Raw genomic sequence first — 14,059 nt, forward strand, 5'->3', positions numbered from 1 at the left:
GTCTTCTGGTGCATCAATGATATACCTGGTCATGCGCTTCTTTTACATCAAGGGAGATGACCCAGACAAAGTAGAAATTACTGAAGCACCATTCCTGAGCACCAGCTGTGTGTTGCATTGACTCAAGTCTGTTCCAAGACTGAATTCCCAAAGAGCATCCTGCAAACTTTCTCCTTGCCATCAAAGAAGTAAGCAGTACCTACTGATGCTGGATTCATTTGGCAGGTCTTCAAGGGCTTTGAGCCCTGCCTCTAGTCCCACAGAGAAGCCCAGCTGATCTTGCTGTCCACTGAGCCCTCAGGATTTTACTCCCATAGTCAAAAAAACCCACCCTTTCATGCTTGCTTGCACCATTCACACTGATGCATCTGTATCCGTTGCTAACGCCATCCGCCTCCCGCACTGAATCCAGTCGATTCCAGCAACTCCTCTGCTGCTCAGCATCTCCCCTTTGCCCTACATTTTAATAGTTTGTATTTGTTCAGTGTTTAATAGTTTATAATGCCCTATAGTTTGTGGCGACAGGCTTCAACACTCCCATCCCCAGTCTGACTGGGGAAAACCTGATTTCTTTAGGAGTCAACATTACTCCCCTTGAGCTCAAGAAAACTGGGGCTTTATCCATAGGATATGGACCCTGCAGAACCACTGCCCACAAGGCTTCATCATCAGAGCAATGTCTCTTTAAGGAAGTTGCTATTTTCAATGTCCTTCGTCCCCTGGGTAAGGCAGGTCTTGGAGGACAAGGTTTGCGGAAGGTAATCAGTCACTGTCACTCGCAGCTGTGTTCTGCTGTCAACTGGTTAATTAGACGCCATCATTTACATTTTTAATTTCTGCAATTTGACATTTTGTGCACAAGGAAAAAAAAAAAAAAAAAAAAAAAAGCCCATAGCTGCAGCAATCCACAATTTTATAATTAGGAGGCAGAGGGGACGGGGAACCAAAAGAGCTGACAGGTGTCCTGTAAACAGCATTGAGACACCTGCTGAGATGGAGGCTGTTTTCTACTGCAGAGAAATTGGACACTGAAGTGCTGTATGATAAGGATCCTTCAGTCAGACAAGTGGGAAAATACTCCCTATGACAGAGCAGGACAAGCAGCTGCTGAAGTCTCCTACGAAAGACAGCACGATGCAAGCGCACTGAGAGGAAACCCCTCCACACCAGAAAACTCCAGTTTTGCTCAGTCTGGGTTTGTGCCCGGCACTCCCATCCTGATTTAATCGCAATGGGTTGGTCTCAGTTGCTATCCTGGTTTTTCAGAGTGGGGTTGATGTAACCCTTTGAAAAGAAAGACATAGGAGGCAGAGGTCCTTCTTCCAGCTCTGTGTGTAGTCTTCTAGCCTGACTGCTTCCAAAGCTAGACCCTGGCTTATCATAAACACTCATGCAAACCTCATTAACTTTACTGCAACATCCAGTATGCACAACGACATGGAGTCCTAGCATCTTGTACTGTGGGCTCAGGATCAGCCAAATATCCTAGTCTAACTCAGTCCCCTGGTCTAAATATTGCCCACTCCCAGTACTCCACTGATGAGTGGTCTGGGCTTGATTTTGCTTTACACTCTGCCTAACCCCAAGGGGACTTTAAGAGTCATCTGTGAACAAGTAAAGCAGGCACCTAGAAATCCTGTGAGGACCTGTCCTGCAGAACTACCTCCAAGATAAGATGGTGAGCAGGATGAATAAATATTTCTAGACCTTTGCCACTCCCAGAAAAACTCAAAAAGGTCTCAGCAGCAGCAGCTGGACAAAAATCAGACTTGTGCTGCACGGACTTCTGACAAGAGAAAGTGTCAGGAACTGGTGGCACCCATGACAGTGCTATTGCCGACTCCTCAGAGCCAGAGCACACTGCTGACAAACAGTCCTATGGCCAAAAAGCAAGGTGTGCCAAATAAAACTCTGTCCATGTGCAACCAGCGCAGTTCATAGACTTGTGAAGAAAAACAGCCTGCAATGCAGTGAAATGCATTGATTTATGGTGCATAAGACGAGCCCATGGAGAAGAGCCCAGCTCCTCATGAATATTGCATAGGCACCCTCCTGCCGGGTGAAATGAAAAGTGAAGGGGATTACATCACAGCAAAAATAAATGAGGCCGGTGGAGGAAAGCAGAGGTACTGTATTGTATTTGCAAGTCTGGCTCTAACAACCAGTTGAAATGCTCCTTTTCCTCTCTGGTTCAGCTAGACATCACATGGTGGCAGGATAGTGGGTGTAGGGATAGAGTGCTTCCAAAAAGTGAAACACAGACACATGTATCGTCTGCTTCTCCAAGTTTGTCCTGTCTCCCTTTCACCTGCCAGCAGCTTTCTCCCAAGTCTGTGACTCACAAGGGTCTGAAAGCTCCCCAGTCCCTTTCCAGCCTTGCAGAGATATTTTCCCAGCAGCTTAACACTCCCATGACTCATCTGAACAAGGAAAAGCAGCACGCAGTGCTCCCTGAAATGAAGCATGGGATGCAAAAAACTGAGTTTCAGGGCTTGGAGGCCTCTCCAGCCATGACAGCCTCTCAAGCTGTGACCTTAGTGTTCTTGGGTCATGGACCCACCACCATGTCCTGCTCTCCCCCAGACTCAGCTCCCTGGCCATCACACACCTGAACAGTTGTTTCCCATTAAGACTATAAACCAAGATATTGTGGGAGTGTGTTTCATGGGAAAAATAAAAGAAAAAGAAAGGAAAAAAACCCTCAAAACATGTACCAATAGTCAAACCTAGCTGCTTGTACACGGAGAAGACATATAACGTTCTTCCATCAGAACTCTGCCGTGGCCGAATGACTTGTTTATACAGAAGTGTTTCTAATGAAGCCATCATTGCACTATCTAAAGAAAGGATGAATGTGTATATTAAAGCATCCTAGCAGGGAGATGACAACATCCCTGCTGAGTCTTTATTTACCTTCTATCTGAGCCCAGATCCTCGGAGGTACTTAGGGCCTCTCTGTCATTTGCATACCCCTAATGTCTTCAAACCCACTGTGACGCTGTCACCAAACCCCAGAGGTCCTCACATTTTCACTGCTGGCATTTGGAGGCTGCCTGTGTGCTGCTTCCCTTTGCCACGGCAGTTGACAGCTCTCACTTACACCATAGCTGAACTGTGAGGCAACGCACAGCGGAGCGAGATGGTCTTTCACCGTGCTGCTCCCGTGAGCACCCTTAAGCTGAGGGCCACCAGATCTCCCCTAAGACATGGACAGATCACTGACTCACACTTCCACAGCCCCAGAGGCCAGCAGGAGGTTGGGAAGACGAGAACAAGCCAGATTCCCTCTGAATGAGACAGAAAGGTAGCAAAGCAGCAAATCTAGCTTAGCCTGTCTCCAAAGGCTCAAGACAGTGAGTCCAAAGTGGAAAATGGTGATTACTTCATCAGATGTGCACTACTTGCTGGCCTGGTGCTGTAGACTTGCTACCTCCTCTGTACTCCCAGTTGTTTCTAGAAGATCCATAGATGCATATCTATGCCTTATGTGCTTGAGTTTCCCCTGAATCACAGGAGGAGCCCGAGTTCTTACCTCAAGGCTGTTCATTCTCTGATGTGTCAGAAAATGTATTCATTAGACTTCAGAAGCAATAAAACCCCGGAGAAATTTGGGTAAATCCATCACTCAGGCACATCAGCAACTCAGATGGAGGATGTGAGGATTACTATTAGACCATAGGAGGTGATTTCGTAGGTATCACAGCAACTCACCCCAGCCTGGCTTGAACAGGAGACCCCATGAGACCATCCACTGCCACTGCTGCATGGCAAAGGGTTTGGAATGCACCAGTATATAGTAGCGTTCCCTCTTATTCTCAAAAATAATTGTTCTTGTTCCTTTCACATCCTCCTCTTTCCCTGAGTTGTCTTTGTTTTGTTTTGCTTGTTTTGTTTTGTTTTTCTAAGGAAAGCAATACAACGCTGACCTGGGAATACAACTTGCTCTCTGTTTAGTCAGGGGTAAATGTTCTTGCCTTCGGTACCAACCAGGAAAGTCTCCCTCGTGGAGCTGTTTCACAAGAATTACTGTGCCTGCTGCCACTCAGTAACTCATTAACTCATCAAAAGAGAAGGAAAAAAAAAAATCTGTGTTGCCAGTGCTTCCTCTTCAGTCTGAAATTTTCCAGCACGGCGGCCGCAGTTTAGGCAGCTTAGCATGGAGCTAATTGCCTTCCAAAAGATCTTTTTGTCATGGCTGTTGTTGTGCCGTCTCTGGGTTGGGACTGCGCTCATTAATAATCATTTTAGCATATGAAAAGCTTGTAACGAATCCATGTGCTGCAGACGGCAGACGCAATTACAGCAATAACATAATTAGGGTTATGCAATAGCCGGCTGTATCCAGACCACTGAGGGAGGAAGAGATGCGTGGAAGGGATGTTGGGGGACCGCTACAGCAGAGAAGGGCTGAAGGAAAGCTTAGGCGCGACCTAGTGACCAGCTCTTTTATGGGATGAAGTGAAGCAATGCAAGGGCATGCTGCCAGTTCTTCTGTTGACACAGCATGGCAATTTTAGTTTCCTGTGAGGAATCTGAGCTGCAAAGTTTGCGTTTGTGCTGATTCAGCTACAGACAGCCATGAGGCTCTGTTAGCTCAGGCTGATATTATTTCGGAGAGAAGTTCAAAGCCAGGCTGTTGGACACTGATTGGACATTGTCAATAATAGCATGACAGCTAAGCAAAAGGTAGGGCTCCCGGAGTTAGCTGAAGACCTGTCAGCTCTTCCACAGATTTGCCTTGAAGAGCTTGAGGGAACAGTTCTGTCTGTATATGCATCCCCTAGCTAGAGCAATGATTTTATTTTGCATGTGCACAGCTTTTCCTGCTGCTTTTCATCTTGGAATAAATGGTAGAGAATGGGTGGGCAGCACCGAGTCAATGGCTTAAGAATGAATTGATGCACAGGTAGTTTCTCTGGGAGAAGAAACTCTCCAAGCGTCATCTCAGTGCAGAAGATGTGTGGGTCTGAGGCTGTGCTCTCTGCGTATAGACACATTTTCATCTTGCCTGCCGAAAACTGCACTATGTAGGAACAGCATGCTCCTGTGATGAGAAAACATCAGGAGGTTTTTGGAGACTAAAACTGAAGAAAGACAAGCGATCAGTCTTCAAATGCACCAAAAGCTGCAGCAGAGAGGGAGGGAATGGGCTGTACCCCCTGTCCCCGTGGGATGCAATGAGGTGGAATGGGGTTTAATTACAGCCAGGGAGATTTTGACTGGCCATCAGGGAAAACACTCTGCTGGGAAGGACAGAGAAGCGCAGGGATGGATTGCCTGAGGAAAGCAGAGGCTCTGTCGTTGGAGGCCTTTAACAAAGGGGTAGAGAAGCATTTGTCAGGAAGGCTTTAGACAGAGCTGATCCTGCCCTGAGGCAGGAGCTGGCTGGGTTGACCTCCTGAGGCCCCTTCCAGCACCGGCTTTTATTATCTCTACTGACAACACCCCTCTAACGTGACCCTTGGTATGTTATATCTTGAGCCTTCTTTCTGGCAGAAAAAGGAGACACAGAAAACTACATTTTTAAAAGTAGAGCCAGGATTTGCACCTGTCATTTGATGCTCTCTTTCAAAGACCTTGGAGTCACCCCGGTGTTTCTTTAAAACCTCAATAACTTACAATGTTAGGGTGCACGCAGCTTATAATCTTTATTGTACTAAACTAGTCCAATTTGTCTTTCTTTCTAAAGCTTGCTGCAAAGTGGCCAACAGACATCACAAACACTGCACTAGAGGAGACCATCTATTGACTAGAGAGTCCTGAAACTACAGGCTGACAAGTTATGTAGGTTAGATCCTGAATGGGTACAGACTATCCATTTTGAGCACTCAAAACACACTCCCACAGCATTTTCCAACAAGCTTAAGACCTTGACATCTGAAGGCTAACACCATGCAAAACATAGTTGGTTCAGAAAAAGGAAATAGATAAATTCATGGACCCAGGACCTGGGTACCAATATCTAGGCCAGGTAGTATTTGTACACAGGTTAACATAATAAAGTGTAGATGTTATAATGCTGAATCCCATGGATCGGGTCACTTTAAAAGTATTTGCATCCCAAACCTGGCAAATCTATTTCGAATAGTCTTCACTGGAAGACTCTCAAGGTGTTAAGAACACTTGCAATGTCTCCCTTGACTTTCAGCTTTTCTTTCAGGGGCTATTTTTAATGGACAACAAGCAGCCAAAAGGAGACCAAGTCCCTGCAGGGATGAGAAAAAAAGCAGCGGTTCCTCTCCTTGCAGCACTTCAGGTATTTTGGGCACCAGTGTGCGATGGGAAAACTCTTTGGCTTCTGCTTTTTTGTGCTCTGCCCCTTTTGAGTCTCCCACATCTCTGCCTCCATGCCAGGCTTTGGTAAGGAAACATCGTATTGATTGTGATGCAGGCAATTAAATGGTGTTAATGAAGTTCAAACAAGTGTTATCATAAGCTTGGCAGCATGGAGAGAAATGAAAGGTCAGCCACAGCCCTTTGTCATCTTTTCAGTGTGGTGATGAATGCTAATGAGACAGTCCCAATTAGAACAGGCTCCCCTTTGTATTGCTTGGGGATTGCATCAAATGCTCCCAAGTTCTCCAGATTTCTAGGCTCAAAGGGGACATTTGAAGTAAACTTGAAAAGATGCAGATCTGAAGCTGCTCTAATATAAATTCAGCAAAGCCTATGGAGTTTTACTAATAGAAGTCAGATGAGAATCTGGTCTACCGTTCCCATTCTTTTCCTCTTTTTTTCAAAAGACTGATATAATGATAATTGAAAAGCCTCCACCTTGTTTTAGAACTATAGTCTGACTCTTCATAGCTTCAACAAAAACCAAATAGCCTGTCCCCATTTTTTGAGTTAGTCCTCCTGTCTCAGTCAGACCTCACCTTCCTCGGCAGGAAACCCAAGTTGTGGCTGCACCTAGATACTGTTCAGCCATGCGTTTCCACAGTGAAAGAGCCCTGGGCATGTAATTTGAATGTTGAAATTCATTTACCCCAAAAGTCAGGATTTTTCAGTGGGATTGTTTCAACAGGCAGAGTCCACCTCTGCTTCCCGTAGCATTAAAAAGGGACTGTTGAAATCAAACTCCCAGTTGATTACTATGTGGAGGTAGACCTTTGGTCAGGCCAGAATCTGTAGCTATTCCCTTCCCAACATACATTCACAATCTAAAGAGATGGAAAACTAATCTTCGAAGGATTGGAGGAATGTACTTTCACTCATGGCTGCTTCTTATGCCAAGTTCATTCCCTGCTTTGAGGTTTGTGATTCCTAAAGGCACACTCCACACTGAGAAACCAGCAGTTGCAGAAGGATGGCCTGGAGTAACCCAGCTCAGCTACCCTTTCAACAGACCTTTTAAAAGTCAGGAGTCTGTCTTTACTCCAGAATGCCTTCAAGTTGGGTTACAATCTACCACTGCCTAATTGCCCTCTTAGAGTTTTCTTCTTCATCAAAGAAGTTCATTTGATTTAAGGTTCTTCTGATTTACTCAACTGCTTCTTAAACTCCCCGACTGAAAATCTTTTTATCTTACAATTCACTCTTTGAAGAAGTCTAGTGGTCTTGAAGGATGCCATCTCCAGCTGATGCTGACTATAGAAATAGCTCCAACCAGTACGGGAAGCCTTTGGATTTGGAATAACTGCCTCAAAGAATACTTGCAGTATGGAGAAAAGGAATTCATTAACTCAAGGTAGAACTGAAATTATATTTTATTCATCCTTGATATGTTTTTTCTTTGATCTACCACAGCATCCAGGTGCCACTGCCTTGAGTCAGTGGAATAGACACACAAAAATATAAGCAGGGCAGAAGCTCTAACCATATTCCAAAACCCACAGCCTCCCCTTGGGCTTCAGTTTGAGTTGTCAGAGATCAGTGCAGATAACAACCCAGCACATGCTGGGCACAGAAATCCAGTGCTGTTTACTAGCAGCAGGAGGTGTTATGTACCTTGTTTGCAAACCCAGTTATTCGGGAAAACTTCCAGGGAAATGCAAAATCTATTGCTGAAGATCACTGGGCAACAGGATGTAGCTCCAAAAAGTTGTAAAGTGAAATCAATACTGCAAAACCAAAATGGAAACTGCAGCCTTCTGGTGTTGCATGAGGAAATACCCTGTTCTTCACCTATGTGCCTCAGCTGGTCTCTCAAATGTACCACCTCCAAAGCTGGAGACTAAAAGCGCAACTAGAGTATGACACCTTTGGGTCACTGTGGGTGCAAACTTGATTTCTAAATGAATCTCCAACACCTCTTTCCCCCTCTACAGATCAATCCAGCAATCAACCTCAATACATACTAAGAAACTTGGACACAGCACCAGAAGTAGGTCATAATTAAGCAAGGTAGCTTGTAAGAGCCTTACAGGTTGCCTAGAAACGACATTTGCAGAAGTGTTTAACCACATCTAAAAATAATTGTCCAGACAAATCAGAGACTAATGGGAGCATTACTGTAAAAAAATGTCACCTCATGCCAACTACGGGACAGAGCTCTTTGATCATCCGTGCTCTTCTTTCACAAAATGAGAGAAACCAGCCCCACCAAAGGAAAGTGGTTTACAGCACACTATGCCTACAGTCACAGAGGTCTCTCATAACCTGCATGACATGGTATCAATTTTAGATAGCGCCTATGAAGTCATCCAGATAAATCATTGCTTAAAAGCGCATGGCTTTGCACAGGAATGGACTGTAAGATAAACCCATCTTTATATTTATAGAGTAGTAATCATTCTCCATCTGTGCAGTTCCCAAACCTGTCAATAACACCAAGCAAGCGTAGCATATTGGAAAACAAAGCACAGATCAACTTCTGCAAGGCTTGCTCCAGCAGACAGGCTCCTACTGAATGGAGTGCAAGAGAGGCTATTTGCTTTGTCCTGTGGAAAATCGTAAAGAAACTGAAGCCCCTACACACTGCAGGAATAGTTGTCTTGGTTGTACTCCCTGTAGAGTAGCTTTGCCAGACACTGGCCTTCAGTGCAGTAGATTTATCAGTACAGCTACAGGTCTTGAAGATGTTGATAAAATGCTTGGAAAGACCTCTCACATTTTAGAAAATGTCTGCAGAGCTTCAGTCACCAGCAATCTTATGGCATCTCATTCAAAGCACGGAAAAGCTACTGGACAGAGCACAGGAAAGTTACTGGACTTGGAATCAGGGAAGATAATTGTATGACCCTTGGGATCTGGGCAGTGTGGGGTCTGTCACAATGATGCTGTGAACAGCAAACCTCTTCTGGGCTGTGTGGAAAGACTTGGAAGCCCGTGTACTTCACAGGGCTCAAACACATCACTTCCCCTTCCTTCCTCCCTCTATCACTTCTCGACAGTTTCTCCTCAAGAGTAACAACGATGCCAAACACCTTCCATTCACACCTCTAATTAAAATTTCCATCTCTGCTTCAAGGCACGTGGGAATAAAAGGCTAACACGGAGCTTTCTACTTAGGCAATAACCAAAGGAGAAAAGCCCAGAAGCACCTACCAAAAGCAATACTGATGATGTCTCCTACCTCCACCCATGAAGCAGGGCCTCATTGTATCACTTGTTTAGGTTATTCCTATTTCTAGAGCTAAAACTCACCTTTCCACCCAGTTCTTGTAGCTGGGGATGTCCTTGGCATAGAGAAGCTTGTTGGAGGGTGAGTCTTTGCCCAGACGGTGCTCTGAGGTTGAACAGGAGTCCATGAAAGTCTGAGCCACTACAGAGAGGCAGGCATCTGTGATGCTGTTCTTGTGGATGTCGAAGACAAACTGTGGGTTCTTGATCATGTTAACCCAGAACCGTAACGGCAGGCTGCAGGAGGGGTGGGAGGGGTGGAAAAAGGGAGTCGGTCAGTGCACAGTTCATAGGCTCTGTTGCGTGAGGTTACAATGGTAAATGGTGGATTGGAATCAAAGATCGTGATGTGGAGATAAGGATTCTGGGACAAGCTTTGATATACAATAAATTCCTCTCCTACAGGAGTCTAGGGATGGCAGTGGAGTCATCTCGGGGATGGCTTTTATCCCTGTTATCCTTACAAGCCAGATTTTGTCAGTCTTAATGTCAATACCATCTTACTGAAGTTGCACATAATTAATGGGAGTATAACTGAAGTGATGAAAATGTCTCCTATCTTCTCTACGCTAAGTTGCAATGTAAAGTTGCACCTGTTGGCTGCCTCATCAGACAAGGATAGGCATTGCATCCGCAAAATTATGGCGAACATTTGTCACGGAGAGACTTGGCTTTTAGCCTTCATAGCAGCCCCATGGGAAGAGAGGTATGTAGAGCTCCCAGGTCGAGATTAGGATTGCTAACAGGATTCAGCGTGTGATGTGGACACCGTGTAAGCAGCTCAAGCCCAAACCCACGTATGATCCCAGCACATTGGGCATGAAGCTGTCCTTACATGACAGGGAAAAACCTGTCGCCTCAAGGGAAAAAAGGAACTGGGAAACAAGTATTGCAACCTTTGAAATGAAAATAGATCTGCCCTAACCACGGAAATGTTATTCCAACTGCAATTGAAAGCCCTTTTTCCCCCTCCTTTTTCTCAAAAGAGCAGTTCATTTGTGTGAGATGCCCTGAGGTATCTACCTCCAGCCTTTGCCTCAAGCCTTTTTCTCAAGGCAAATGCATTCATATGATCGTGGCCTAGCAGCTGAGATGTCTCACTGATCACAGAGTCAAACTCGTGTCTCTCTGTCAGGGAGACTGCTAAGTCTACCTTCAGTGTCTGCACCTTCCCAAGAGGAGGTTATTCTTCAGCTTAACAAATTCACCTGATATTCAGGCTAAACTCCCCAGTTCCTCAGTTCCTTCCATTTACTCATGACTCTCATGTGTTCACAGCACCATAAAAAATTCATCTCTAAGTCCTATACATTTCGAGTAACAGCAGGAAGTCTAGCATGTCCTGGCAGAGGGATGACACCAAATTTTCCTAAACAACTGTATGTTCTCCTGAACCAGCTAAATCACTGAACAAATGTGAGGAAAGCCCCACACAGGTGATCCTGTCCGCCAAGTTCAGGAGAAGTGGGAGATGATGGCAACGAGACCTGATGGAGCTGTGAGGAGGAAACATTTTAGGCTGGGAACGGAGGTTCATCTCTTGGGGGACGAGGTGGATGAGTGAACCGTGTAGAACTTCTTCTGCAGGTGTTTGGATGGTAAACACAGCCACAGTGAGGACAGGCAGAGTGCATGTATGTGTGCCTGAGTGTGTGTACGAGTGCGGGGAGGGGCTGGGGAGATGATGTCCCTAGCTGGGAATAATGAAGCCCGTGATGTGACTATGAGTTAATTTAACCTGATTGAACAGATTTCTTCATACTGCCCCTTTTCCCACATACACACACACTCTGCCTTCCCCCCTCCCCCTTAAATAAACCTCCTGCTCATTTAGTCTGAGTGGCTGCAATCAGCCTTAGATTAGTGCCGCAGATAATGTTAATAATATGCTAATGTTTCATTAGTTGAAAGCCTCTTTGGTGCATGGGGTTTCTTTTTTTATGTCACTGCGCTGTGACGATCTGCCATCAGCGTGGCTGGTAAAAGGAAAAAATGCATGAGCTGGGAGCCCCATGGCTCTCCTCTGCTGTTCCTTTTATAGTCCCTGTATTTGCACAGGAGAAGGGGAGGGAGCAGTTCCCCAGGGGACTCTTTCCAACAGGGAGACTCAGCGGAGAGGCGCCGCAGAGATCTTTTCTCTCCACCCATCCTGGCTTTTCCCCGCTGTCCCACTACACGTACAAAAAGGGGCTCCTGCCAGGCAGCTGGAGCAGGGGGCTGATATCAGGCTTTGTCACTTGCTCCAAAAGAGACTCACATCCAGCTCCAGACCAAACAAGTGTTTACTACCATGAGATGCTCTCCTGGCCTCCAGCTGCCAGCCCAGGAGAGTACAGGTCTCCTGTGGGTGCTGCACATCCGCTGCAGATGTCTGGGATACCTGAAAATAGCTCAGACGGTACTAGATGCCTATGTGTGGGCAAACAAATGGAGCTCTAGACCCCCTCTGACTGTAGTGGGAATTCAAACACCCAGTCTAGATGAAGATGGTGGTGCTGAATCCTCTCCTATGCCTCCCTAGATATTCCTATACACCTAGGCACTGCAGCAGTTAAACACTTCACTAGTCTTCCTCATGAGGTCTCTCAGAGATACTGCCATCCCCATGTAATCCAGGGCAAAGTGGGACCTGTTTAGCCAAAGCACTCCATCCTTGAAAGCATCCTCTAGATTCTGGGATCTTCTGACCTCCCCAATTCCTTGGGAAGACTGATCCTGGTTCTCTGAACACCATGCCAGGCTCCCCAGCTTTCCCAGCAGCCAGATCCCAAACCACACGTTTCTCTACTCTCCTTCCAGTCTAGGACCCGTTGCTGGACTGTACTGGAGTGTCTCACTCACCAATTGCTCTTCCAGGTGTGCCGCACATGGGGGTCATGGATGTTGTGCTTGTCAGCCTGCTCATCCAGGAAGTCAAACATGTATTTGATAGCCAGGGGAAGTGCACTGCCACGGTGAGCAGTGCTGAAGATGGTCTCAAAGAGGTCGTCTACAAATTTCTGGAGGGTGCCCTGTTGGGAGAAGGAAGGAAAGAAGAGTGTGAGATACCAAGTGGGGAGAGGATGCTGAATTTCAGTAGCCCACTGAAAACAGAGTATGTCTGTGGATCAGGCCCAGAAAGCGTGACTGAAAAGTGGGAGCCGTCTAATATCTGTTAAATGCGACATGAGTTGGAAATTCCAATAGAGATATCTTTAAGCAGGCATGTGCATCTTCACGATATCTGCCTCATCTAGTCAGTAGACAGACGTAGCAGGTCAAGATACTGCCTGTCCTCTCTGTTGGTAGCACTCCCTGCCAGGAAGGGTGGCTGAGCTGTGGTGGGATACCTTGCCCCATCTCAGGTATGTGGTGATGTCTTTCCACTGAGATTCCTCTCCTCTACAGCCTATCCCCAACTGCTTTAGTGCACGCATGAGACAAAAACTAGCCATTTGCTATGCTGGCTTCCATCCAGGGCCAATTCTTAAGCTGGGACTAGATGACTGTAGAGCAGAGCAGAAAGTGTCATTGAGACAAATGGGATAAGAGTAGCTGGAGAGAGATGGCTATTTTATATGTGTGAGAAGTATAATAAATAACACAAACTTCACCTCAACCTCCAAGAGGCCTCCTCATTTTTTACTACCCAATGACATGGGACTGAGGCAAACCCTCGGAGCAACGCAGGGATGTGTCAGGTACTGCTTTGCAGACCTCAGTAACGTCCACTGCAGAGACTACAGAAGTCTTCTTATGCTCCTCTGGGAGAAGAATCCCAGATCCTGTGCTTGGAGAACCACCCTGGACAAACCAGTCGACCTTTATCAAGAAGGTGAGGAGCTGGAATATCAGAGGGCAACCAGACTCAGAGAGGGGGCAGCTGAGAAGCTGTGATAACCAAATGATCTGCGGGGGGAACCAGGCAAGGCACGTTTTCCCTGCTGAATGGGAAGCTCTAGCCCACATGTGAACCTCTGCTCTGCCACTGGAGCTTCATAGGAATTTATATGTGAACAAACCATATGGCTGCTGAAATAACAACAAGCAAACGTTTCCTGATATGCAAAATTTCCTCTTCTGAAAAATAAAACCCTCCCCTTTCTCTGCAGACCCAGGAAAGAATTTCTCCTTACTAGAAACGAAGCACCAGGTTCCACCAGAGTGGCTCAAGTTTACATAGTGCTAACAAATACTTAATTAGAAATCTGGTGTCTCTTGCTGATTCACCACTTGATTTATTCTTTGGGAAACAGAGGTACCTTTTGCTTGTGTGAACTCCTACTGGGTGAATAAAGCCCTGCAGCGTGTCTGACTCAGAAAGGACCCCCGAGGGGAAATCTTGTTGGTCTGACATGGCAGATCTGCCCTCAGGTTCAGTTTCTGAAGGGAATTAGTTCTCTACATGCCCACCCACACAAACACAAAGAAAACCTCTGAGGCTTTTAGGCAAGGGTCTCTAGGTCTCAGAGGTCAGGGATTTACCAGAATAAAAATTGTCAGTTTAACTAAGTATTCC

General features: G+C 46.0%; 1 protein-coding gene across 1 annotated transcript in view; it reads right to left on the reverse strand.

The window, feature by feature from the left end:
• Positions 1-14,059, reverse strand: part of PLXNA4 (plexin A4) — a 462,846-nt gene that overhangs the window by 8,422 nt on the left and 440,365 nt on the right. The window contains exons 29-30 of the mRNA XM_074903539.1: positions 12,403-12,572; positions 9,586-9,798 (exon numbers count right to left, since the gene is read on the reverse strand). Of these exons, the coding sequence (XP_074759640.1) occupies positions 9,586-9,798; positions 12,403-12,572 (383 nt within the window). The remainder of the gene's footprint in view (positions 1-9,585; positions 9,799-12,402; positions 12,573-14,059) is intronic.

Source organism: Athene noctua, chromosome 3 (assembly GCF_965140245.1).
Source record: "Athene noctua chromosome 3, bAthNoc1.hap1.1, whole genome shotgun sequence".
Taxonomy (NCBI): domain Eukaryota; kingdom Metazoa; phylum Chordata; class Aves; order Strigiformes; family Strigidae; genus Athene; species Athene noctua.